This window comes from Capricornis sumatraensis, chromosome 2, assembly GCF_032405125.1.
Source record: "Capricornis sumatraensis isolate serow.1 chromosome 2, serow.2, whole genome shotgun sequence".
Lineage (NCBI taxonomy): Eukaryota > Metazoa > Chordata > Mammalia > Artiodactyla > Bovidae > Capricornis > Capricornis sumatraensis.
In genome coordinates this window covers 195815999-195842406 of record NC_091070.1, presented here as the reverse complement: position 1 = coordinate 195842406, position 26408 = coordinate 195815999, and the positions used below count along the sequence as shown (strand labels likewise).

At 35.7% G+C, this 26408-nt stretch overlaps 1 protein-coding gene across 1 annotated transcript in view; it reads left to right on the top strand.

The window, feature by feature from the left end:
• C2H1orf185 (chromosome 2 C1orf185 homolog) overlaps nt 1-26408 on the top strand; it is a 69769-nt gene that overhangs the window by 15769 nt on the left and 27592 nt on the right. Inside the window, 2 exon segments of the mRNA XM_068961607.1 lie at nt 17389-17494; nt 22875-23010. Of these exon segments, the coding sequence (XP_068817708.1) occupies nt 17389-17494; nt 22875-23010 (242 nt within the window).

Below are 26408 nucleotides of genomic sequence, written 5' to 3'. Positions count from 1 at the left end.
CTGAAAAGGTTAAAACTCTAGTTCAAAAAGATTCATGCATCCCAGTGTTTATAACAGCACTATATAAAATAGCCGAAACATGGAAACAACCTAAGTGCCCATCAACAGATAATTGGTTTAAGAAGTGATATAAGTATACATGGTAATACATATATATGTGCTATATATGTGTTAGTACATATATGTGTGTTGATCAACATACAAAAGAATATTGCCATTTACAGTACCATGGATGGACCTAGAGAATATCATCCTAAGTGAAGTAAGTCAGAAAATATGTTTTTCGTTTTATTAGCTAATATAATCTTTCCATCCTTCCCTCCTACTCCACTGCAGAGGTTGATACCATGAGGCTGAATCAGAATTTAGCTCAGAATTTCTGCTTTGAAGTCTGGTACCTTTCTCCCTAGGACTTGCCCATCTTCAAAAACAGATGAGTCCCAAGAGTATCTGCAATGATGACAGAATTGTGTTTTTATTTGTGTTTTTTGTTTGTTTGCTACTATTTTCTTGTTATTGATCATGGACTAGATTATTTGGGCCTGGATGTTTTTTCTGAAAGAATTGTTATAGTTTGGCCTCAGTCATTGAAGTTGTTCAGTGGCTAAGTCATGTCTGACTGTTTTGTGGCCCTCATGGACTGTAGCCTGCCAGGCTCCTCTGTCCATGGGGTTCTCCAGCAAAAATAGTGAAGTGGGTTGCCATTTCTCTCTCCACAATCATCAAAGACTTGCTTATAATTTCTGCCCATCTGATTTTTAATATCATGTCCAGATAAAGCCTTCAGAATGAGCTGGCTGTAAAACTTAAAATTGTGGCAAGTGGGAGCTACTCTTCATTGTGGTGTGCAGGCTTCTCAGTGTGCTATTTTGAGGCCAGAGCACAGGTTCTAGGGCATACGGGCTTCAGTAGTCATGGCCCACAGGCTCAGTAGCTGCAGCAAGTGGGCTGTAGAGCACGGGCTCAGTATTTGTGACACACAGGTTTAGGTGCCTTGCAGTATGTGGAATCTTCCTGGACCAGGAATTGAACCTGTGTCCCCTGCATTGGCAGGCAGATTTTTATCCACTGTACCACCAGGGAAGTCTTCTATGTAAACCTTCTTCCCATCCTTCCCTGTCTCCTATCTCTAAGCAATCACTCATCTTCTTTCTGTCACTGTAGACTAGTTTGCATTTTTTAGAGTTTTATGAAAATAAGATCATACAGTATGCAACCTTTTTTTTTTTTGGCTTTCAGCAGAATTTTAAAATGTATTCATATTGTATGTATCAATAGTTTATTTCTCTTTATTGATGAGAAGTTTACATTGTATGAATATATTACAATATGTTGATGGTCGCTTGAGTTGTTTCTGGTTTGTAGTAGTTTTCTATTGCTGCATAACAAGCTACTACAATCTAAGCTGTGTATAACACCACCCATTTATTAGTTTTTAGTTATGTAGGGTGTAAGTCCCTACATAAGTAAGGCACACTGTGGTCAGATTGATCTGCTTACAGTATTATAAGGCTGAAATCAAGGTGTCAGCCAGGCTGCATTTCTTTCTGGTGGCACTGGGGAAAAAAATCCACATCCAAGCTCATTTTGGTTGTTGACTAAATTTAGCTTCTTCTAGTTGTAGAACCAAGGCCCGCTTTTTCTTGCTGGCTTCAGTTAGGGACTGCTCTCAGCTGCTATAGGCTTTCTGCGTTCTTTGCCACGAGGCTACCTCTACCTTCTGACCAGGAGCAGGGAACTTTTTATACATGAATCCCCCTCATGCTTCAAATCCCTGACTTTACCAGGCTGACCTCTAGACCCAGATTCAAAGGGCTCAAGACTTTACCAGTCTGACCTCTAGACCCAGATTTAAAGGGCTCAAGTGATTAAGTCAGACCCACTCAGATTGTCTTACTATCTTAAATTCAGCTAATTTGGGGCCTTAATAAATCTATACAATCATTTCAAAGTAGTACCCAGATTATTCCTTTTAAAATACCTGGGTGAAGCTAGGTGCATGTATACCAGGGGCCAGGAATCTTGGAAAGATCTTAGAATTCTAGGCAACACACAGGTTTTGCCTATTACAAATAAAGCTGCTATGAAAATTGTATGGATGTATATTTCTTTTTCTCTTGGGTAAATATATAGAAATAGAATGGCTGAGTCACATGGTAGGCATATGTTTAACTTTTCATGAAACTGTCAAACTATTTTCCAAAGTGATTGTGCCATTGTTCATTCCCATCAACAGAGTACAAGAGTTCTAATTTCTCCGTATTCTTGCCAGAATTTGGTATGGTCAGTCTTTAATTTTAGCTGTCCTGTAATACATTTGTGAATCCCAATCCTTCAGTTTTAGATGCCAGATCTGAGTTAGTATATGCTTTGCTGATATTTTCTTCCAGTCTGCAGATTGAATTTTCATTCTATTAGTAGTGTCTTTTGAAGAGTATGTGTTTTAGAATTTGATTTTTAGGACTTTCACGATGGTCCAGTGATTAAGAATCCACCTGCCAAAGCAGAGAACACAGGTTTGATCCCTGGTCTGGAAACTAAGATCCCACATACTGTGGGGCAACTAAACCCATGAACCACAACTACTGAGCCTGTACTCTGCAACTACTGAGCACATGCATCGCAACTACTGAAGTTTGTGCTCCCTAGAGACCATGCTTCACAACAAGAGAAGCCACAGTAATGAGAAGCCTGCATACCACAACTAGAGAGTCACCTCTGGTTAATCACAACTAGAGAAAGCCTGCACACATAAAAAAAAAAAGAGCCCATGGGCCACAGCAAAGACCCACTGCAGCCAAAAGTAATAAATAATTTTTAAAAAGAAAATAAGATTTGATTTGTCCATCTTTTTTTTTTTTTTTCCTTTATTTTTGGTTGTGCTGGGTCTTCACTGACGCACAGGCTTTGCTGCTTGGGCTTTTCTCTCATTGCAGCAAGCGGGAGTTACTCTAGTTGCAGGGTGTGGGCTTCTCAATATCAAAACAGTAGTATGTCTTTCAACTCATGAGCAAGGTATGTGTCTCTATTTATTTAGATCATCCTTAATTCCTCTTAGCAATATTTTGTAGTTGCCTATGCACATGTTTTTCACATCTTTTATCAGATTTGTGCCTAAATATTTCATATTTTTAGTCTTCCCAGGTGGCTCAATGGTCAAGAATCCACCTACCAATGCAGGAGTTGAGGATTGGAGTCCTGGGTCAGGGAGATCCCCTGGAGAAGGAAATAGAAACCCACTCCAATATTCTTGCCTGGGCTATCCCATAGACAGAAGATCCTGGCAGGTTACAGTCCATGGGGTTACAACAGAGTCGGACATAACTTTTCATATTAAGTTGTGAAACAGCTTTTCATACTTTTATGCTGTTGCAAATGGTAATTTTTGAACATTTCAATTTCCAGTTGTTTTTAATGGTATATAGAAAGACTTTTTTCTACTTTTTAAAAAAATTGTATTTTATTGTGGTAAGAACACTTAACATGACATTTATCCTCTTAAATTTTTAAGTGTGTAATACAGTACTATTTTCTATAAGCACAATGTTTTACAGCAGATCTCTAGAACTTATCCATCTTGCATAGTTAAGATTTTATGCCCATTGATTAGCAACTCACCATTGCCTTCCTTCCTCCAGCCCCTGGCAACCACCATTCTGTTCTTTGATTCTATGAGTATGATTGTTTTATATACCTAATATATGTAAGAGGAATCACATAGTATTTGTCTTAATATGATTAATTTATTTAACTTAGGCTAATGTCCTTCAGGTTCATCCATGTTGTAATATTTGCAGGATTTCCTTCTTTTTAAAGGCTGAATAACATTCCATTGTGTATGTGTGTGTGTGTGTATGCATATGCTTCATTTTCTTTATCTATTCATACATTGATAGACATTTAGGTTTTATCCAATTTTAGCTATTACTGAGCTTTAGAGTACTAATACCTCTTTGAGATCTTATTTTCATTTCTTCTTGATAAATACCCAAAAATGAGATTGTTGAATCATATGGTAGTTCTGATTTTAGTATTTTGAAGAATGTCCATTCTGTTTTCCATAGCAGCTGCACCATTTTGCATTTTAAGCAACAGTGTACAAGAACTCCCAATTTCTCTGCATCCTCTTTTATGTTGTTGTTGAAAATAACCATTCTAACAAGTGTGAGATTATATCTCATTGTGGTTTTGATTTGCAGATCCCTAATGGTTAGAAATGTTGAACATCTCTTCATATGCCTATTGGCCATTTCTGTGTTTTCTTTGGAGAAATGTCTGTTCAAGTCTTTAGCCCATTTTAAGGTGGGTTCTTAGGTCTTTTGCCACTGAGTGTTAGCTTTTATATTTTAGAAATTAACCTCTTATGGTTTGCAAATATTTTTTCCATTCTCTGTTGCCTTTTCACTCTGTTGTTTTCTTTGCTGTGCAGAACCTTTGTAGTTTGAGATAGTACCATTTGTCAATTTTTGCTTTTGTTATCTATACTTTTGGTGTCATATTCATGAAATAATTGCCAAGGCTGATCCATGAAATATTTTTTTCTGTTTTCTTCTAGGAGTTTTACAGTTCCAGAAAACAGTTGATTTTTGAGTATTGTCCTTATATTCTGCAGTCTTATTAAACTCACTTAATTGTTTTACTGGTTTATATAAAATTGTCCAGGATTTTCTACGTATATGATAATGGTCTCTGTATGCCTTAGTCAATTCAAGCTGCTATGGCATAATACCACAATCTGGATGTATAAACAACAGAATTTTATTTCACACGGTTCTAGAAGCTGTAAATTTGAGATCAGGGTGCTTAAACGATCACGTTTTGTGTCTAGTGAGAGCCCTCTTCTGGCTTCTTGCTGTGTCCTCGAATGGTGGAAGGGGCTAGGGAGCTCTGTGGGATCTTTTTCTTAAGAGCACTAATCCCTTCACAAGGCCTCCACTCTCATGACCCAAGCAGATCTTGGAGATCTCACCACTTAAAACTATCACATTAGGCATTAGGATTTCAACATATGCATTTGAGCAGCACAAAAACATTCAGACCAAAACACCGAGAACACTTATTTTTTCCCTTCTTAATCTAGATGACTTTTTCCTTTTTCATGCCTGCTTGCACTTTGCAGTGTTCAATAGTAGTTGTAAGAGTGGACATCCTTTTACTGATTTTAGGAAGAAAGCATTCATTCTTTCACTATTAAGTCTGATTTTTAAAATAAATGACCTTTATCAGCTTGGGGTACCTGATAACGAGGATTGAGATACACTTTTGCCTAGTTTCTGAAATCTTTTTTTTAAAATCAGGAATAAATCTCAAAAATTTTCATGTCTATTGACATAGATCCTTATTGATCACATGAATTTTCTTTTCTAATTTGTTAATATGGTAAATTGCATTGATTTTTTAAATGTAATCCAACCCTATTTTCTTGGGATAGACTCCACTTCATCACCCTTTTAATATAATGTTGAATTTAATTTGCTAAAATATTGTTTATAGGTACATTTTACATCTATGTTCAGTTTGTGACTTCCTCTATTTCTCTTTCTCTCTGTCTGTCTTTCATTCCTAGTTTTTGTATAGCCTCATAGGATGAATCAAAACGAATTCTCTTCAAATTTTTGAAGCAGTTCTGCACAATTAGTAATGTTTTTTTACCCTTCAGTGTTTGGTAGAATTTACCAGTGAAGCACCTGGACATGGAGCTTTCTTTGTAAGAATTTTAACTACAATTTCAGTTTCTTGAAAAGATATTTGTCTATCTATGTTATCTGTTTCTTCCTGAGTGAACTTTGAAAACATATCTTTTAAGGAATTTTCTAAGTTGTTAAATTTATTAATATAAAATTATTCATAATATTGCCTTATTATTCTTTTAATAGCTATAGAATCTGTAGTAATGTCACCTCTCTTGTTTCTGATACTAATAATTTGTGTCTTTTTTCTTATTAGTCAGTCTAGCTAGTTTATCAATTATATAGATGTCAAAGAACCATCTTTTTGTTTCAGTGATTTTCTCTATTGTTTTTCTGTTTTCTATTTCATTGGTTTCCATTTGGCTTTTTAAAATTCTTTTCTTCTGTTTTCTTTGGGCTTAATTTACTTAGTTTTTAAGGGTGTTTCACATTTTCCCCTAATATTACAGTTTTTTAGTATTGATTTTCCCCTACATATTGCTTTATTGGCATCTCACAAATCCTGATATGTTGTGTTTCATTTTATTTGGGTTGAGTGTTCTGTAAATGTCAGCTAGATCAATGATGATACTTGGTTTCTAAAGTTTCCTTGGGATCATCTTCATCTCAGCCAAGCCTAAAGGAAGAAAGATTATGGAGAAAGGTACGTGGGAGGTTTTTATGACATCACTTTCATTCGAATTCCATTGGTTAGAACTCAGTCACATGGCTTCACCTAATGGTATGGGAAGCTGGGACATGTAATCTAGTTTTTACATGGGAAGAAGAAAATACATTTGGACAAACAGCCAGAAATCTCTTTCTGTTTTCTGGAAGAGCTTGTATAAGATAAGAAATATTTGTATCATGGGTATACAATAGAAATTATAGTTATTGGGGCCTGCTCTTTTCTTTGGGGGAAATTTTGTAACTGCTGATTCAGTTTAATGGATACATGTTCATTTAGGTTTTCTATTGCTTCTTGAGTCATTTTTTGTAAGTCACTTTATAGGTATATATAATTTAGGGTAAGTTTTAGAATATACTAGCATAAATTTGTTGAAAGTATTTTATTTTAATCTCTGCTATAACTGTAATTATATTCTTTCTTCCTTTTTTGAAATTGTTTACTTGTGCCACCTTTTAAAAAATTTAGTTACATTTCTTAATCTTATTAGTCTTTTCCTAAAATCTTAATTTTTTTCACTAATTTCTGTTCTTTTTTATTTCCTTCCTCAGCATTATTTAGGCTTACTTTTCTGGTCTTTTTCAACTGGTAATTTGAATGCTAAGTTCATTATTTTTCACCTTTTTTTCCTAACATAGCATTTAGGGCCATATATTTTCCTGGAATTGGTCATCAGCTTTGTTGCTGCAAGCATTTATATTTAAGTTCAGTTCAGTCATTCAGTCGTGTCTGACTTTGCCACCCCATGGACTGCAGCATGCCAGGCTTCCCTGTCCATCACCAATCCCCGGAGCTTACTCAAACTCATGTCCATTGAGTTGGTGATGCCATCCAACCATCTCATCGTCTGTCATCCCCTTCTCCTCCTGCCTTCAATCTTTCCCAGCACCCGGGTCTTTTCCAGTGGGTCAGTTACTCACATCAGGTGGCCAAAGTATTGGAGCTTCAGCTTTAGCATCAGTCCTTCCAGTGAATATTCAGGACTGTTTTCCTTCAGGATTGACTGATTGGATCTCCTTGCAGTCCAAAGGACTCTCAAGAGTCTTCTCCAACACCACAACTCAAAAGCATCAATTCTTCGGCACTCAGCTTTCTTTATAGTCCAACTCTCACATCCATACACAACTACTGGAAAAACCATAGCTTTGACTAGACGGACCTTTGTTGGCAAAGTAATATCTCTGCTTTTTAATATGCTGTCTAGGTTGGTCATAACTTTTCTTCCAAGGAGCAAGCATCTTTTAATTTCATGGCTGCAGTCACCATCTGCAGTGATTTTGGAGCCCAAGAAAATAAATTCTGTCAGTGTTTATGTTGTTTCCCCATCTATTTGCCATGGAGTGATGAGACCAGTATTTATATATAGTGCTTCATTACTGATTAGTATTATGTATTTCCAAATTTCCATTGATTTCTTCTTTAATACATAGTTATTTACAGTGTGATTTAAAATTTTCCAAGTATGGGAACTTTTCTTAGAGTATGTGTTAGGTTACTAATTTAAAATTAATTGGGCTTAATTTCCTTATTTTAGTTTTTAAGGGTGTTTCACATTTTCCCCTACTATTACAGTTTTTCAGTATTGATTTTCCCCTACATATTGCTTTATTGGCAATTAGGTTTAAATTAGGTTACTAATTTAAAATTAATTTAAAATTAATTGTCAGAGAGTGTGGTGTGTATAATGATTCTATAAAACTTGTTGAGTCTTGCTTTATGGTCTGGTATACACACGCTGTTTGAGATATCCTCTTTACTATGTTAGTAATTCCTTGCAACATTATCTTGTTTATTCCTTATTCTAATTCTCTGAGACAGATAATATGACTCCCGTTTTTCAAATAATAATGTTAAAATCCAATCAGCATAAATAACTCTTCCGAGTTCACAGATCTAGTCAGTTTCTATTCAGTCAGAGCAGCCAACAACTAAAAAATTGGTGTGATCAGCTTTTTATGCCAGGTGCATATGAGGCTTACTAATAATTTCGTTATAAAATTTTAAACCTCAGGATGAAGATTCATTCTTACTTCAGTGACCTTTTATCCCTCACTTGGTGCCTCAAACAATATCTCACACATATGGGTTTTCAATAGGCATTTGTTGAATTGCAGTAAATCTCAGACTGAAATCTGAAACCCTAAAAGAGTATAATAAAGAGGTAATTTGTGAATACTCAAAAAATAAAATTGAACATTCAATTCTGGAATCACTGCAAAATATAATTTGAAGATACTCCTGGCACAAAGGTATAGTAATTCTGATTAAAGATATTAGACATAGATACAGATATGTTACATCTACATCTAATGTCTGTATGTGTCTATGTTCTTTATATATCTATGTATAGCCCCATTTACATATGTGAAAAGATACAGCTAGATCTTTCTCTGCAAGGATAGATGGACTGAGGAAGTTGAGGAAGAGGGACCTGTAAAGGCAATTAAATTATAAACAAAGAAAAGGGAAGAAAACCAAGTGAATTTAGGTTACTTATGCCCAGGTAAGAGAGTGAGAATGGTCAATAGTGACCTTTCAATTTTGTGTTCATGAAGTTATTAATGACCTTGGAAATAGAACTTGTGAAGTAGAAATTCTCATTTTAAGAGTTTTGGCTAAAAATGTTTTTTTTTTTTTAAAGAAAGGATCAATTGTAAGCTATAGCTTAATGTACATTGAGAGAGTTTTGTTTACCGTAAGATGAAAGAATCATACCCTAGTTTAAGATAATATCTGGAAATTAATCTCTTACTCATTCTGTAAGATTCAGCTCTGGTGTTCCCTTAGAAACTGTTCCAGCACTTGGTCAAACTGCCTCAGTTGTCTTCTTGTTGTTCAGTCGCTGAGTCGTGTCCGACTCTTTGCAGCCCCATGGACTGCAACATGCTGGGCTTTCCTGTCCTTCACCATCTCCCAGAGCTTGCTCAAACTCATGTCCCCTGAATTGGTGATATCATCCAACCATCTCGTCCTCTGTTGTCCCCTTCTCCTCCTGCCTTCAGTCTTTCACAGCATCAGGGCCTTTTCTAAAGAGTGAACTCTTCATATCATGTGGCCAAAGCATTGGAGCTTCCGTTTCAGTATCAGTCATCCCAATGAATATTCGAGGTTGATTTCCTTTAGGATTGACTGAACTCCTTGCAGTCTAAGGGATTCTGAAGAGTCTTCTCCAATACCACAATTTGAAAGCACCAGTTCTTTGGCACTCAGCCTTCTTTATGGTCTAACTCTCACATCCATACATGACTACTGGAAAAACCATAGCTCTGACTAGATGGGCCTTTGTCAGCAAAGTAATGTCTATGTTTTTTAATATGCTGTCTAGGATGGTCATAGCTTTTCTTCCAGGGAGCAAGCATCTTTCAGTTTCACGGCTGCAGTCACCATCTGCAGTGATTTTGGAGCCCAAGAAGATAAAGTCTGTCACTGTTTACAATGTTTCCCCATTGATTTACCATGAAGTGATGGGACCAAATGCCATGAATGCTGAGTTTTAAGCCAGCTTTTGCACTCTCCTTTTTCACCTTCCTCTTCACTTTCTGCCATAAGGGTGGTATCATTTGCATATTGAAGGTTACTGATGTTTCTCTTGGCAATCTTGATTCCAGCTTGTGCTTCATCCAGCCTGGCGTTTCACATGATATTGTGCTGTCAAGATGTTATTATCATAACAATTAGAATATTATAATGAATATTCTATTTAAATGTTGTACCCTTCAGATTTTAAAGTCTATGACCGTGTGTTACTTATCTTTGAATCGCCAACTCTTGTCAAGGACTTGGCAATGGAAAGTTTTCAAAGCATGTTTCATTAGACTATGTAACTTTCAAAATTTTTTTCTCTTATGTTTTTATAGATCTTTCTGTATCTGTATTTTGTATTTATTTCTTCCACTATAATGCCTATAATACCTTTTAATTGCACTAATTCTTTTTCACATGTATGACCTTCCTACTAAACAACATACCTAAGGACTTCCCTGGTCATCCAGTGGTTGAGACTTCATGCTTCCACTTCAGGGTAAATGGGTTCAGGCCCTGGTCAGGAAACTAAGATCCTGCATGCCACTTGGAACAACCAAAATAAGAAAAAAAAATCCCACATACCCATATTATAATTTTTGTACTAGCATCTAGCACAGTGCCTATCATTTATTCATTGAATAGTCAATCATCTGTGAGTAACCAGCCATTATTCTAAACTCATAGAATACCAGTGAAAAAGACTTATCTTGACATTAGACAGTAAACTAATAAATAAAGAACATTATTATATTAACTATTAAGATGAAGAAATAAGGTGATGTAATAAAGTGACTGTTGAATATGAAGTGTCATTAGAGAGCATACTTAAGGACACAGTCAAGAAGTAAAACTACAACCTTTATATATGGTGTTTCTTAAAACTATATATTGACTAAATCTTCAAAGCGAGAGGGGATTTTAAGAATAACAGAATCAAGACTTTTCATTTTACAGATTGTTTTACAGATAAAGTGTGACTTGGAGGTATTAGAAAATATGTAATTTGTCTTTCTGTTGGTAAATTGATTTGGGTAACTTTTATATTCTTTATATCTCATTGGAATTCCTCTTGAGATGTAAATGGCTCTCTGACACCAAGGACTAGAATGGTGTTTTACTAATTACAAAAATGATAAAAAGGAGGGCAGAGCTCTTCAGTAGGAGAAACCTACTAAGTAGGTTATAAAACAGTGATAACAATAGAGAAAGTGCTACAAGGAGACTTGTACTATCCAAGCAAAGGAATCAAGAATCTCATATGAACATTAAAAATTTTGTTCCTGATTTTACTAAGATATTCATGGTAGAAAATCTAAATGTACAGAAAAGTCTAGAGTAGAAAATTATAACTAAGCCCTTACCCCAGAAGTAGCCAGTATTAGCCAGTATTGATTATTTTCCTTATACAAGTATGTTTCTCCCTTTTTCCTCTCCTTTTTTTTTTTTCACAAAATTGAGGTCATTGTTTAAATTTTTTACATTTGAGATAACCAGGAAGGTAAAAAGAAAGGCACAAAGAATAACAAACATTCATGTAATTTTCTACTAAATAAAAATTTTTTGGTTATATAAGCTTCAAATTTTTAATCTTTTAAAGAAATCTACAGATAAATTCTTAAGTTTATATTCAATCCACAGTCCCAGATGCAATTAATATGGTATATTTTAATGTTTATATCACACTTTTTAAAAAAGTATATTTGAGGTTTTCTTTTAACATACATAATTGGAATCCATATGATTGTTACAATTGAATATAAATTTATGGAAATTGCCTTATTCACTGAACACTAGGTTTTCCAGTTCTGTTCATGCTGATACATATATACCTAATTTATTCATAAGAGTTAAGCTTGAATTTTCACTGAACACACCTATATAATCAGTGCCCAGTTCAAGAAACAGAACGTTAATTACTAGCATTCCTGAACTCCTTCTGATGTCTGTCTTTGCCTTTTTTGCTCAACATTATTTATGAAATTATCCACTTTGTTCTGCATAGTTGTAGTCTACTCTTTCCCATTGGTATGCATTTTGTTTCCTTAAATCAATTAAACTTTTAAAATTTATCCATTAACTATTGATGGGCCTTTGCGTAGTTTCCAGTTTGTGTCTCTGTCAACATATAGACACAAAAGTGATGCTATCAACATTCTAGTATATAATTTTGTGAAAATATATATGTACTTCAGTTTAGTATGTGTCTGAGATTTGCTGCATCATAGGGTATGTATATGTTCAGCTTTAATAATAGTGACATGAACACTTTCCCAAAGCATTATATAAAATTACGCTCCCACCAACAGTGAATGAGAATTCAGGTTATTCTGTCTCCTTGACAACATTTGATATTTTCTCTCTTTTTCATTTTAGGCATCAAGTTGTCATATTAACTCACTGTGGTTTAATTTGCACTTCTGTGATTATTAGTGAAGTTTTCATGTATTTATTGGTCATTTAGATATTCTCTTTTGTGATGCACTTTAATATTTAGTATTCATACTAACTGTTTTTCTAATAAAATCTAAAGATACTCATTGCCTCTATTAGATAAGGAAGGACCTTAGCAATTTTTAAAATTACTATTGTTCCCTTGCTTATTGATTGTATGCCTTTTGAGCAAGTTACTTAACCTCATTTTTGCCTCATCTGTTTCCTCATCTCCAAAGTGGGGAAATAGAGCTGTTGTGAGAATTAAATGAGTTAATATAAACACTTTGAGTAGTGCCAAATACTGTTATATATATTTGCTCTATAAGTAATATGTTGTTATTACTGTTGTTATTCATGAAAGGGAATATATCAGGGGGACAGAATAGAGTCCAGAAATAGACTGACACTAATATAGCTAATTGATTTTTTCAAGTGTACAACAGCAACTCTATGAAGAAAGCGTAGTCTTCAACAAATGGTGTTGAAACCACTGGATATGCATATGCAAAAAAAAAAAAAAGACCTTGACCCCTATTTCACACCTTATGCAAAAATTAATTCAAAATGAATCAGAAATTAAATGTAAAACATAAAACTGAAAATATTTTATAGGAAAACATAGAAGAAAAACTTTGTTACCTGGATTAGATACTGTGCTCTTAGAGAAGGACCCATAGCACAAGTCATAAAAAAAATTGATAAATTGGTTTCACTAAAATTTAAGTTTTGCTTTGTGAAAAACACTATTAAGAGAATTGAAAAGACAGTACACAGCTGGGAGAAAATATTTGCAAACCACACATCTGACCAATAACTTGTATCCAAAATACATAAAGAATTCTAAAAATCTGCCAAGATTTGAACAAAAACTTCACTGAAGAAGCTATGAATGGCAAATAAGTATGTGGAAGGATGTTCAACATAACTGACTAAGGAAATGCAAATTAAAACCATAGTAGGATACCATTGTGTATCTATTAGAATGGCTGAAATGAAACTGACAATACCAAGTGGTTGCAATGATACAGAGCATGTGAAATTGTTGTATAACACAGTAGGAAAGCAGAGCAGAATGGCCACTTTGGAAAGCAATCTCATAGTTTCTTATAAATTTGAATATATACTTGCTACTGAATTCAAAATTTATGTTCAAACAAGCACCTGTATGCAAGTATATAGTATGCCTTATTCCTAACAACCCTGAACTGGAAATAACCAGATGTCTCTCTGCTGGGGAATATACTGTGGTCCATCTATAAAATAGAATGTTCAGTTCAGTTCAGTTCAGTTCAGTCACTCAGTCGTGTCCGACTCTTTGTGACCCCATGAATTGCAGCACACCAGGTCTCCCTGTCCATCACCAACTCCCGGAGTTCACTCAAACTCATGTCCATCGAGTCGGTGATGCCATCCAGCCATCTCATCCTCTGTCGTCCCCTTCTCCTCCTTCCCTCAATCCCTCCCAGCATCAGGGTCTTTTCCAATGAGTCAACTCTTCGCATGAGGTGGCCAAAGTATAGGAGTTTCAGCTTTAGCATCATTCCTTCCAAAGAACACCCTGATGGCAGAAAGTGAAGAGGAACTAAAAAGCCTCTTGATGAAAGTGAAAGAGGAGAGTGAAAAAGTTGGCTTAAAACTCAACATTCAGAAAACTAAGATCATGGCATCTGGTCCCATCACTTCATGGAAAATAGATGGGGAAACAGTGGAAACAGTGTCAGACTTTATTTTGGGGGGCTCCAAAATCACTGCAGATGGTGATTGCAGTCATGAAATTAAAAGACGCTTGCTCCTTGGAAAGAATGTTATGATCAACCTAGATAGCATATTATAAAGCAGAGACATTACTTTGCCAACAAAGGTCCATCTAGTCAAGGCTATGGTTTTTCCAGTGGTCATGTATGGATGTGAGAGTTGGACTGTGAAGAAAGATGAGTGCTGAAGAATTGATGCTTTTGAACTGTAGTGTTGGAGAAGACTCTTGAGAGTCCCTTGGACTGCAAGGAGATCCAACCAGTCCATTCTAAAGGAGATAAGTCCTGGGTGTTCTTTGGAAGGAATGATGCTAAGATGGAACGTTAGAAATAAAAAGAAACTACGGATACATGCCACAACATGGATGAATCTCGAATGCAGTGGTGGCAGTTTAGTTCCTAAGTCATATTCCACTCTTGAGACCCCATGGACTGTATGTAGCCCACTAAGCTCCTCTGTGCATAGTATTTTCTAGGCAAAAGCACTGGAGTGGGTTGTCATTTCCCTCTCCAGGGGATCTTCCCCACCCAGGAATGGAACATGGGTCTCCTGGATAGTAGGCAGATTTTTTACTGTCTAAGCTACATGGAGGAGAAGGCAATGGCAACCCACTCCAAGTACTCTTGCCTGGAAAATCCCATGACGGAGGAACCTGGTAGGCTGTGGTCCATGGGGTCGCTGAGGGTCGGATATGAGTGAGCGGCTTCACTTTCACTTTTCACTTTAATGCATTGGAAAAGGAAATGGCAACCCACTCCAGTGTTCTTGCCTGGAGAATCCCAGGGATGGGGGAGCCTGGTGGGTGCCGTCTATGGGGTCGCACAGAGCCGGACACAACTGAAGTGACTTAGCAGCAGCAAGCTACATGGAAGCCCCTCGAGTACATTATGCTAAGTTTAAAAAGCTAGACTATTTCAGTTTATATGAAATTCTGGAAAAGGCAAAAGTATAACGATAGAGAATACTGCTGCTGCTGCAGCAGTTTATATTTGTCAAAACTTACAGAATTGCATGCACACAGTGAATTTTACTATGTGTAAATTGAAAAAAAAATTTTAGAAGAAACCTTCTTAAGCTGTATCTCTGAATATTGCTTCCCTTCTACTTCTTTATTTTCTCTTTGGGGACCCCTGTTAATTTTTTATTTTTTAATTAATTTATTTTTTATTGAATGATAATTGCTTTACAGAATTTTGCTGTTTTCTGTCATACCTCAACATGAATCAGTCATAGGTATACATATATCCCCTCCCTTTGAAACTCCCTCCCATTTCCCTCCCCATCCAACCATTCTAGGTTGATACAGAGACCCTGTTTGAGTTTCTTGAGCCATGTAGCAAATTCCCATTGGCTATCTATTTTACATATGGTAATGTAAGTTTCTATGTTACTTTTTCCAAGTTTTATGCTGTATGTTCTTCATCTTTTCTGTCTCATAATTTATCATATTTTTCACTTTTTTGATGTAATTGGATGGACTCTCAGTATTACCTTTCATTTCATTAATTCTTTGTGTTTAAAGAAGAGTTTATTCCATCTTAAAATGTTTAATTTTATAAATTCCAGAATTCTTCCTTGGTCCTTTTTTGAGTTAGTCATTCACTCTGCCAGAGGATGACTTGGTCTAGTTATTGTCTTACTGATTTTCTTTGCTTCTTCTAGTTAATTCCTCTTCCAGGTCTCAGAGCTTAGATGCCTGTGGTTGAAGCTACTAATTATCATCTATATAGCTTTTCTTCTTTTGTCCATAGAAATATTTATCTTATATTTGAGAATAACTATCTTTTAAGTTTTTTTAATATGGGTTTTATCTACTTGCTTTTATCATTTAATACTATCTGATATTTCCTTATACCACTATACCTATAATTCTCAACTGAGGATAACTCTGCCCCTCAATACATTTGATATCTTTGGCACAATGCACAGGACAGTCACTCAGACAAAGTATCTGATCCAAAATATCTATACTTTTTTCATATGTAACACCATCATAATTTAATTGACTCCCTATATGGGTACTGGAGGGGGTTGTGTTTTTTTTCCAATATTATATCACTTTTATAAATAGTCTTATGTAACTTTTTTACACCATTAATGAATCCCCAAATGTAGATATTTCTGAATCCAAAGAAAAGTAAGATTTGAGAGGCACTATCTAGGAAGTTGAAAATTACTTAGAAAACAAAGTCTTTATCATGTCTTTCCCATAGTGGAACTTATACATTCACACATAAAGATCTTCTATTAGTTTTACTTTTAAACTCCTTCCCTCCACCCCAAATATACTCCTAAGTTGTCTTGCATGCATGCATACTCAGTCACTTCAGTCGTGTCCAACTCTTTACAGCCCTATGGACTGCAGCCTGCGAGGCTCCTCTGTCCATAGGATTCTCCAGGCAATAATACAGGAGTGAGTTGCCATGCGCTCCTTCAGTAAGTTGTCTTAAGGTCCTTCAAATTCTATACAGCCTTCCTTGCTTTATGCTTACGTAGCAGATTTCAGAATCTTAATGAATGCTTTACCAACCTAACCGTAAATATATCATGCTTTCTTTAATCTTAATTCTTTTTAGTACAGACCAGTATTAAGATGTTTGGTAGCAGGGATATGATAATAGATAAGAACAGAGGACTGCCTTTAATTTGCTGCTTGACCTAACTTCACTTGCTTCTCTCACCTGGGCTTCAGTTTTATCATATGTAAAATGAAAGAGTTATATCATCTAATTCCCATAGGCTTTTTCACTTATAAACTGGTGATATATTATTATTTACATTGCTTTTATTTGGCTTTTGGCTATGACCCTTTACTGGGATAGAGATAAAATGTTTAAAGATTTCTAAGATCTTGAAAAATTCCTCATATTTGGCCTTTACTATCCTTATCTCTCTCCTGGTAGCGATTGATAATAAAAATCTTAAAATGGAAATTGTCTTATGTTGGAGAACTACAAAGAGTGGTGCTGGAAAAATAGCATAAAAATTTACAGCTGGATTGGAAAGGGAAAAAACTAGATAAGAAAAAAGGGGGTAACAGCTGTATAAAACAGCAACAACAACCTAGGTCTCAAATTTTAGCAGGGTCAAAGAAATGTGCCCTAGGGCCTAATCTTCATTAGCCCCCATGTAATTCTCAAACTCAGGATCTTGAAATTTATTAGAATTACACAGGACCAGAATTCAGGTCCCCCAAACTTCTAGTTAATATCTTAAACACTACACTATGTAACACCATTTGAAATATTATGACATTTAATTTTACATAGAAAATGAAGATACATGCATGAAATAATATTTTATAATTTATTTGTATAGGTTTTTTTAACCACTTAACCTATTTTCTGGCTGCTGGTGCTGTTACTTTGGGAATTGGTTTCTTTGCTTTGGCATCAGCCTTGTGGTTCCTGATTTGCAAAAGAAGGTAAGATTTATTAGAGCATCTGACTTTTTTCTTTTAAAAATTTGATGAAAGATTTTCTCAAATGATATTAAACTTAAATAACTATAATGATATTTTATAATTTGACTGGGGATAAAACTACTTGTTTAAAGTAGCCTGAGCAGAGAAGTCCTAGTAGTATAATAGTCCGAGTAGTATAGTAGCAATCTTCATGCATGAAATTTTTAAGGAATAATGAGATGTGTTTTATTCTGTAGAAGACATGGGTTTGAATTATAATAAAAGGCTAGAAATTTTTTTTAATTTTTGATTACTAATTTAGAGATTTAAAAAGTTACTGAAAGAAAAAGACTCTCTTCCTTTAGGAGATAACTTAAGAAAAGAGCTGACAGAATGTTCTGGTATGGTCTAAGTGTAGTCTTTTGCCAGAGATGGAAATAAGAAACTTGATACTTCAGTTCCTTTCACCCCTAAAATTCGGTGTTTTTCATTATTTAATTGGTTTGGTATTTGCTTTGGCTCATGTTAAAAAATGTAATCTTCCCACACACTCTTCCAGTATTTCCTATTTCAGCAAATGAATATATACTGTCTACTCACTTGCATAAGTCAGAAAACCAGAAATTATTCACTAATCCATTCTTTCAACAAATATTTATTGGGTGCCCGCCATTGTTCAGGGTACTAAAGATACAGCTGTGAACAAGTCAGATAAGGTCCTTATTTCATAGACTTGCATTGCCACTGAGAGGAAACAAATTAACAAAGTGGTGGGGAGAATGTCTCTTCCAGTGAGTAATATTTAATCTGAGATTTGGCTTAAAAAAGGAGCCAGAAATGTGATAACCCTGTGCAAGCGCTTTTCCCTATGCTAACGGGATAGTAAGTACTGGAATTTCAAGTGGGAATGATCTTGGTATTGTTCAGTAAACAGAAAGTGTGAATAGATCAAATGAGAGGGAAATAATGATGACATTAAAGAGGTAGACAGAGGTCAAATCACATAGAAGTTTGTAGGCAAGAACATGAAATTTAGGTTTTATTATTTCTGCCATCAGAAGGTTTTAAGCAAGAGAATGGCATTATTATCATTATCACAGCTAAAATCAGGTGTTTACTATATGCTATTCTAAGTGCTTTATATGTTCTTATCTCATTTAGACTTCGTAGCAGCCCCATGAAGTTTCAGTAATATTATCCCCACTTTAAAGACTACAGTGCCACCTATAGATGATTTACATTTTAGTAACACTTAAAATTTGAGATACAGATTTTAAATATATAATGAGGAATTTCAACAAATATATTCCCATATAATCACAACCCCATTGAAGACTCAGAACTTTTCCATCATCCTGTAAGGATCTCTCATCCTCTTTTCCAGGTTTTATTCCCCACCTCCCACCCAGAAGCTGTCATTATTCTGATTTATCACCGTAGATAAATTTTACCCATTTTGAACTTTGTACAAACTTTTTACATTTGCTTTTTCACTTAGCATAATATTTTTTAGATTCATTTATGTTGTTGAGTTTATCTTTTCCTTCTTTTCATTGTATAAATATATCTCAGTTTGCTTTTCCATTTTTCAGTTAATGGACATTTAGGTCATTTCCAATTTTTAGCTCTTAGGAATATGGCTGCTATGAACATTCTACTATAAATCTTTTTGTACACATGTTTTTAAATTCTCTTGGGTAAATACCCAAGAATAGAGTTGCAGGATCATGTGATTAGCTTTATAAGAAACTGCTAACCAGTTCTCCAAGGTGGAATTACATTCCCATTCAGCAAGGTATGAGCGTTTTAATTCATATTTTTAAAAGATTTTTCTTACATCTCTCTGATTCTATATTTTAATGGAGTAAGAATAAAATCTGAGAGGCAAGTTAGGAGGCTATTGCACAGTCCAGATTAAGGATGACAATGTCTTAGACACTGTCTAAGTGTCTAAGAGGATATGAAAAAAAGAAGGAGTTGGATTTGGGATAATTTTATAGGTAAAGCTAGGAGGATGGATGGATTGTTGATGGATTGGATGAGGCAAGGAAAGATAAGTGAAATGGCAGAGATAATGCTAACGTCTACATTTTTACCATGAGTTAATCATGCCATTTACTGAGATGAGGAGGTAATGAGGGGGACAAATTGAGGGAATGGTGATAAACTAGGAGTTGTATTTTGAATGTAAATTTGAAAGCCTATGAGACATCCAAGTTAAAATGTTAAATAGACAGTTGGATATACAGGTATGAACTTCAGGAGAGAAGTCAGGGCTAAAGATTTAGGTTATCATTGTATGGAGGGTATATAAAGTCATACAACTGGATGAGACTAACCAGGGAGTAATTTTTGAAAGAGAAGACTGTATGACTGTTCTCTTCAACTCACCAACATTTAGAAAGCTAGAAAAAGAGCAAGAAGAATCAGCAACATCTGAGAAGGAAAAGCAGAAAGGTGTGTGGTGTCAAGGAAGTCAGAATTAGAAAAAGTTTTAAGAAGGAGGCGATGACCCGTGGTGGATTCATGTCAATGTATGGCAAAACCAATACAGTATTGTAAAGTAAAATAAAGTAAAAATAAAAATAAAATAAAATAAAATAAAATTCTTGGAAAAGGTACTAGATGAAAAAAAAAGGAGGCGATGACCAGTTATGTTAAAGGAACTTAAGAAGTTGAGAAAATGAGGATAAAGAAATAATTTTTGGATTTAGCAGTAAAGAAGTTGTTGGTAGCCTTGAATAGTTTTGGTAGAGTGATGGGTTCAGAAACTTACTTTTGAGTAAAACCAGGAAGTGAGAAAATTGAAACAAATACATACAATCTTTTAAGAAGTATTTTTTGGGCAGTGGTGTGTAGAGGAGTTGCTAAAAGGGGCAGAAACTGGAAGAAAATGTGAGGTCAGGAAGAATTTTTTTTAAACATCTATTTTAAGAAATTATTTATTTATTTTTGGTTGCACAGCATCTTTGTTGCTGTGCTTGAGCTTTTTTCTAGTTGCCACTCTTGTTGCAGAGCACAGGCTCTAGGCACATATGCTTCAGTCGTTGCAGCTTATGGGCTCTAGAGCCTGGACTTAATAGCTGCGGTGCATGGGCTTAGTTGCTCTGCAGCATGTGGAATCTTCCCAGACCAGGGATCGAACCCATGTCCCCTGAATTGGCAGGCGGATTCCTATCCACTGTCCCACCAGAAAAGTCCAAGGAAGGATTGTTTTGTTCTTCCTCGAAACATGGAAAGCATGTTTGATATTTCCTCCTCTCTTTTGCATCCCTGCTAAACTTGAACCATCATGTTCTATTTATTTTTACCTCATAAATTGCTCAAATCTATCCATTTATCTCTATTACCTTTGCCACCACCTTATCCCCCACATAGACTCCTGCAGTAGGAGTTATAACTGACCTTTACCTTCGCTACTGACATCATTTAATCTCTTCTCCACACTTCATCCAGATATTTTCCAAATGCAGATCTGATCAAATCACCCTACTTCCACCCCATTCCCACTGCGAAGGCCATCCCATTGCTTTTAGGATAAAGATAAAACAATATGACTTTTAAGGCCCTACATGGTCTCCCCGTGCATATTCTCAAATTTCATTTCCCACTTTCCCCCTTGCTTTCTGTACTTCCGCTACACTGTCCTAATGTGGCCACTAGGTCTTTGTACTTGATATTCTCTCTGACTAGAATGTTCTTACTCCTACATCTCCCCTCCTCCACTCATTCTGTCTAATACCTGCTCCCATTTCTTCAGATGCCTAATCCAATCATTTCTTCCTCAGAAAAGCCTTCCCTGACCTTTCTAATCAGGTCAATTCCCTTTCTTATAGACACACAGAGTAGCAGGTAGTTTTCCTTGATAATACTTTCCATAGTTGTAATTTTTTCATTTTCTTGTGTTTGTTTTATTACTATTTGTCTTCGTTGCTAGTGTTTAAGCTCTATGAGCACAGTGACAGTTCCATGAGGGTAGTGGCTGTGCTTTTTCTACCCTGCCACTGTATATAACACCCAGCATAATGCCTGGCACATAGTAAGTACTCAGTATATATTTGTTAACTAAATTGAATTCAATAAGTGAATGGATTTTAATTGTTAATACTGTATTAAGTAACATAATATGATCTCTTGAATTAATTTAGAAAATTTCTAGTACCTCAGAAAAAAGAAATGGAAAAAAAATTTTAATGAAGTCTAGAATTACTATTAGAAACTACAATCCTTTATACTTAAGTGTCTTCAATCAGCTGGAGTTTTACTTGCTATTTCATTATTTTAGAAATAATGTGGCTGCATGCATAAAGATCCCAGGTATTCTTCCCCTGTAAGTCATTAGTTTCAATTCAGTTTCCTTCTACTTATTTTTGCCAGTTCAGTTCAGTTCAGTCACTTAGTCATGTCTGATTCTTTGCGACCCCATGAATTGCAGCACGCCAGGCCTCCCTGTCCATCACCAACACTTGGAGTTCACCCAAACTCATGTCCATCGAGTCGGTGATACCATCCAGCCATCTCATCCTCTGTCGTCCCCTTCTCCTCCTGCCCCCAATCCCTCCCAGCATCACAGTCTTCTCCAATGAGTCAACTCTTTGCATGAGGTGGCCAAAGTATTGGAGTTTCAGCCTCAGCATCAGTCCTTCCAATGAACAACCAGGACTGATCTCTTTTAGAATGGACTGGTTGGATCTCCTTGCAGTCCAAGGGACTCTCAAGAGTCTTCAGCACCACAGTTCAAAAACATCAATTCTCTGGTGCTCAGCTTTCTTCACAGTCCAACTTTCACATCCATACATGATCACTGGAAAAACCATTAGCCCATAGCCTTGACTAGATGGACCTTTGTTGGCAAAGTAATGTCTCTGCTTTTTAATATGCTATCTAGGTTGGTCATAACTTTCCTTTGAAGGAGTAAGCATCTTTTAATTTCATGGCTGCAATCACCATCTGCAGTGATTTTGGAGGCCAAAAAAATTAAGTCTGACACTGTTTCTACTGTTTCCCAATATATTGTCAATATTATTAAATATAAAAATGGCCAATGAGTTTCATTCATTTAATTTCCTATGCCATTAAAGGCAGATCTATGAAAAGCCTAACTGACATTAAAGTTGATTATCTCACAGCCAAAGAGAGAAGATTATCAGAAACTAATGGTTGATCTTCAAACTGGAAATATTAACCACGTGACGAAGTAGCTTAATTTATATTCTATGAACAAAATAGTGTTGTGAAATCAGTAACATATGAGAAGAGAATATATAAGTTGATTTGCACTTTTGAAAGTAAATATGTAATAATATATTCTGATTTTAAACCATTTATGTAGAACTGTTAGAAACAATTATTTTGTTTTATAATTCATGTTTACTAATGTTCTCTATAAAATATTTTTCAGAGAAATATTTCAAGACTCTAAATTTAAAGCAGTTGATGAGAAATGCAGACAAAGACCATCAAAGGCGAAGATTAAATCTCATCCTCAGTGTGTTTTTATTTCTCGTAATTTTCATACTGGAAGATTCCAATCACAGGTAGTGTGTAATATTTTATAGCAATCTTGTCAAATAATTTCTTGTGACACCATGTCATTAGCATTGTTGTCTTTATTTTAATTATCCGCTATTGTTTTTAAATTTGAAGGACAGTAACATCGAGCTAAATTTAGATTACCCAAACTAGTTAGGGTTTATATTATAGGAAATTGAAAGGCTAAGTGAAAATGTCTCCTGTAGTTGTTTCCTTATATTTCTAGCCTGAGAACCTGTATTCCCCATATTGCAGTTGTTATAGGCTTGAAGATAAAAGGTGTAAGAAAAGAAAAGCAAAATTGCCAAGTCTATGAAAAGAAAGAGATTTGGAGATAAGAGGATACTCAGATAACCAAAAAATCTAATCAAACCAACTAATTGAAATTAAATACAGTTTAACAAGGATTTATTAAGGCTTCATTACATTCTGAGCTCTTGGCCCTCCCTATGGTAAGATATGAACCCTACCATCAAAGTGCTAGTGTAGTACAAGTGGAAAAGACAGATGCATAATTAACTTTCTGTTATATGGTATCAAAATAGTGTTGTACTGACAAAGTAAAACAAGGGAGACACCAGTAGAAATTTAAAACTATGGTATAGCTAAACAATGTTTGATTAATGTTTTTGGATTCTATGTCTAATATATTCTTCCTTTTTCTGTTGTACTTCTAAACCTCATCCAGATTGGTGCATATACTGATTATTCATTGTTTGTTTGTTTTTTATTATGTGGTGTTCTGTTATATAAATATGTCAAGTTTTTGTTATAAACATTTAGTTGTTTTCAGCTGGGTTTTTTTTTTTTTGAAATTTCCAAAAAATATGTACCTAACTTTGGAATCACTGACTCATGACATTTGTGCATGTTTTATATTATTAGATAAATTCAAATTATTTTCCAAAGCAGTTCTGTCAACATATGTTCCCCTAAGGCATACAAAATTGCTAGGATTGCTCCATATCAACAAGTACTGATATTTTTTAGGCTTCTAAGTTTTTAACAATCTGATGGGTGTGTAATAGTATCTCACTATAGCTTTCTCTTAGTTGACTTTATTTTTCCAAGAGGTTTTAGGCTCACAACAAAACTAAGGAGAAAGTATGGCATTCTCATATACTCTTTACCCCTACACAAGTACAGCCTCCTCTACTATCAACATCCTGTGCCAGAGTGGTAGTTGTTACTACTGATGAATCTACATTGAGACATCATCACCCAGAGTCCACTGTCTGTTAGGATTCACTCTTGAATCCTACATTCTATGGGTTTTGACATGTATGTAGAGACAGAAACACACACACACACACACACACACACACACACACACACAGAAAAATAGGGACAGACAGAGAGAAATATGTGTGCAACATTATATTAATAGCATCACACACAATAGTTTTACTACCCTAAAGGTCTAGTTCCATGCTTGTTCAAAGGAAGGATCATCCAACCAGTGGTCATTTAGCTGTTTCCATGTTTTTGCCTTTTCTAGAATGTTATATAGTTGGAATCATATAGAATGTAGCCTTTTCAGGCTTCTTTTTCTTATTAATATGCATTTAAAGTGCTCTCTGTCTTTTCAAGACTTGATATCACATTTCTTTTTGGCAGTGACTAATATTCCATTGTATGGATCTGTTGTTGTTCAGTTGGTCAGTGGTGTCCAACTCTTTGCAACTCCATGGACTGTAGCACACCAGGTTTCTCTGTCCTTCACCATCTCCCTAAGTTCACTCAAACTCATTTCCATTGAGTCAGTGATGCCATCTAAGCATCTCATCCTCTGTCATTCCCTTCTCCTCCTGCCTTCAATCTTTCCTGGCATCAGAGTCTTTTCCAGTGAGTTGACTCTTCACATCAGATGGCCAGAAGTATTGGAGCCTCACTTCAGCATCAGTCTTTCAGTGAATATTCAAGATTGATTTCCTTTAAGATTGACAAGTTTGATCTCCTTGCAGTCCAAGAGACTCTCAAGAGTCTTCTCCAACACCACAGTCTGAAAACATCAATTCTTTGGTGCTCAGCCTTCTTTATGGCCCAGCTCCTGCATCCATATATGACTACAGGAAAAACCATAGCTGTGACTATATGGACTTTTCTCAGCTTAGAATGTATGGATCTACCTCAATTTATTTATCCACTCCCTTACTGAAGGATATCCTGGTTGCTTTCAAGTTGTAGCAAGTATGAGTAAAGCTGCTGTCAACACTCAGTGTGCAAATTTTTGAATGGACATATATTTTCAACTTATTTCGGTAACTACCGAGTAACATGATTGCTGGATTAACTGGTAAGAGGTGTTTAATTTTGTGAGAAACTACTGAACTGCCTGACAAAGTGGCTGTACCATTTTGCATCCCCACGAGCAATGAATGAGAGTTTCTGATGCTCTACATCCTCACCAGGACTTACTGGTGTTAGTGTTGAATTTTCACCATTGTAATAGGCATATACATATAGCTGAGCTATTTCAAATCCTAAAAGATGATGCTGTGAAAGTGCAGCCCTCAATATGCCAGCAAATTTGGAAAACTCAGCAGTAGCCACAGGACTGGAAAAGGTCAGTTTTCATCTACCGCACAATTGCACTCATCTCACTCACTAGCAAAGTAATGCTCAACATTCTCCAAGCCAGGCTTCAACAATACATGAACTGTGAACTTCCAGATGTTCAAGCTGGTCTTAGAAAAGGCAGAGGAACCAGAGATCAAATTGCCAACTCCTGCTGGATCATCAAAAAAGCAAGAGAGTTCCAGAAAAACATCTATTTCTACTTTACTGACTATGCCAAAGACTTCGACTGTGTGGATCACAATAAACTGTGGAAAATTCTGAAAGAGATGGGAATACCAGGCCACCTGACCTGCCTCTTGAGAAACCTGTATGTCAGTCAGGAAGCAATAGTTAGAACTGGACATGGAACAATAGACTGGTTCCAAATAGGAAAAGGAGTATGTCAAGGCTGTATATTGTCACTCTGCTTATTTAACTTATATGCATAATACATCATGAGAAACACTGGGCTGCATGAAGTACAGCTGGAATCAAGATTGCTGGGAGAAATAGCAATAACCTCAGACACACAGATGACACCACTCTTATGGCAGAAAGTGAAGAAGAACTAAAGAGCCTCTTGATGAAAGTGAAAGAGGAGAGTAAAAAATTGGCTTAAAGCTCAACATTCAAAAAACGAAGATCATGGCATCTGGTCCCATCACTTCATGGGAAATAGATGGGGAAACAGTGGAAACAGGGACAGACTTTATTTTGGGGGGCTCCAAAAATCACTGCAGTTGGTGACTGCAGCCATGAAATTAAAAGACACTTACTCTTGAAAGGAAAGTTATGACCAACCTAGACAGCATATTAAAAAGCAGAGACATTGCTTTGCCAACAA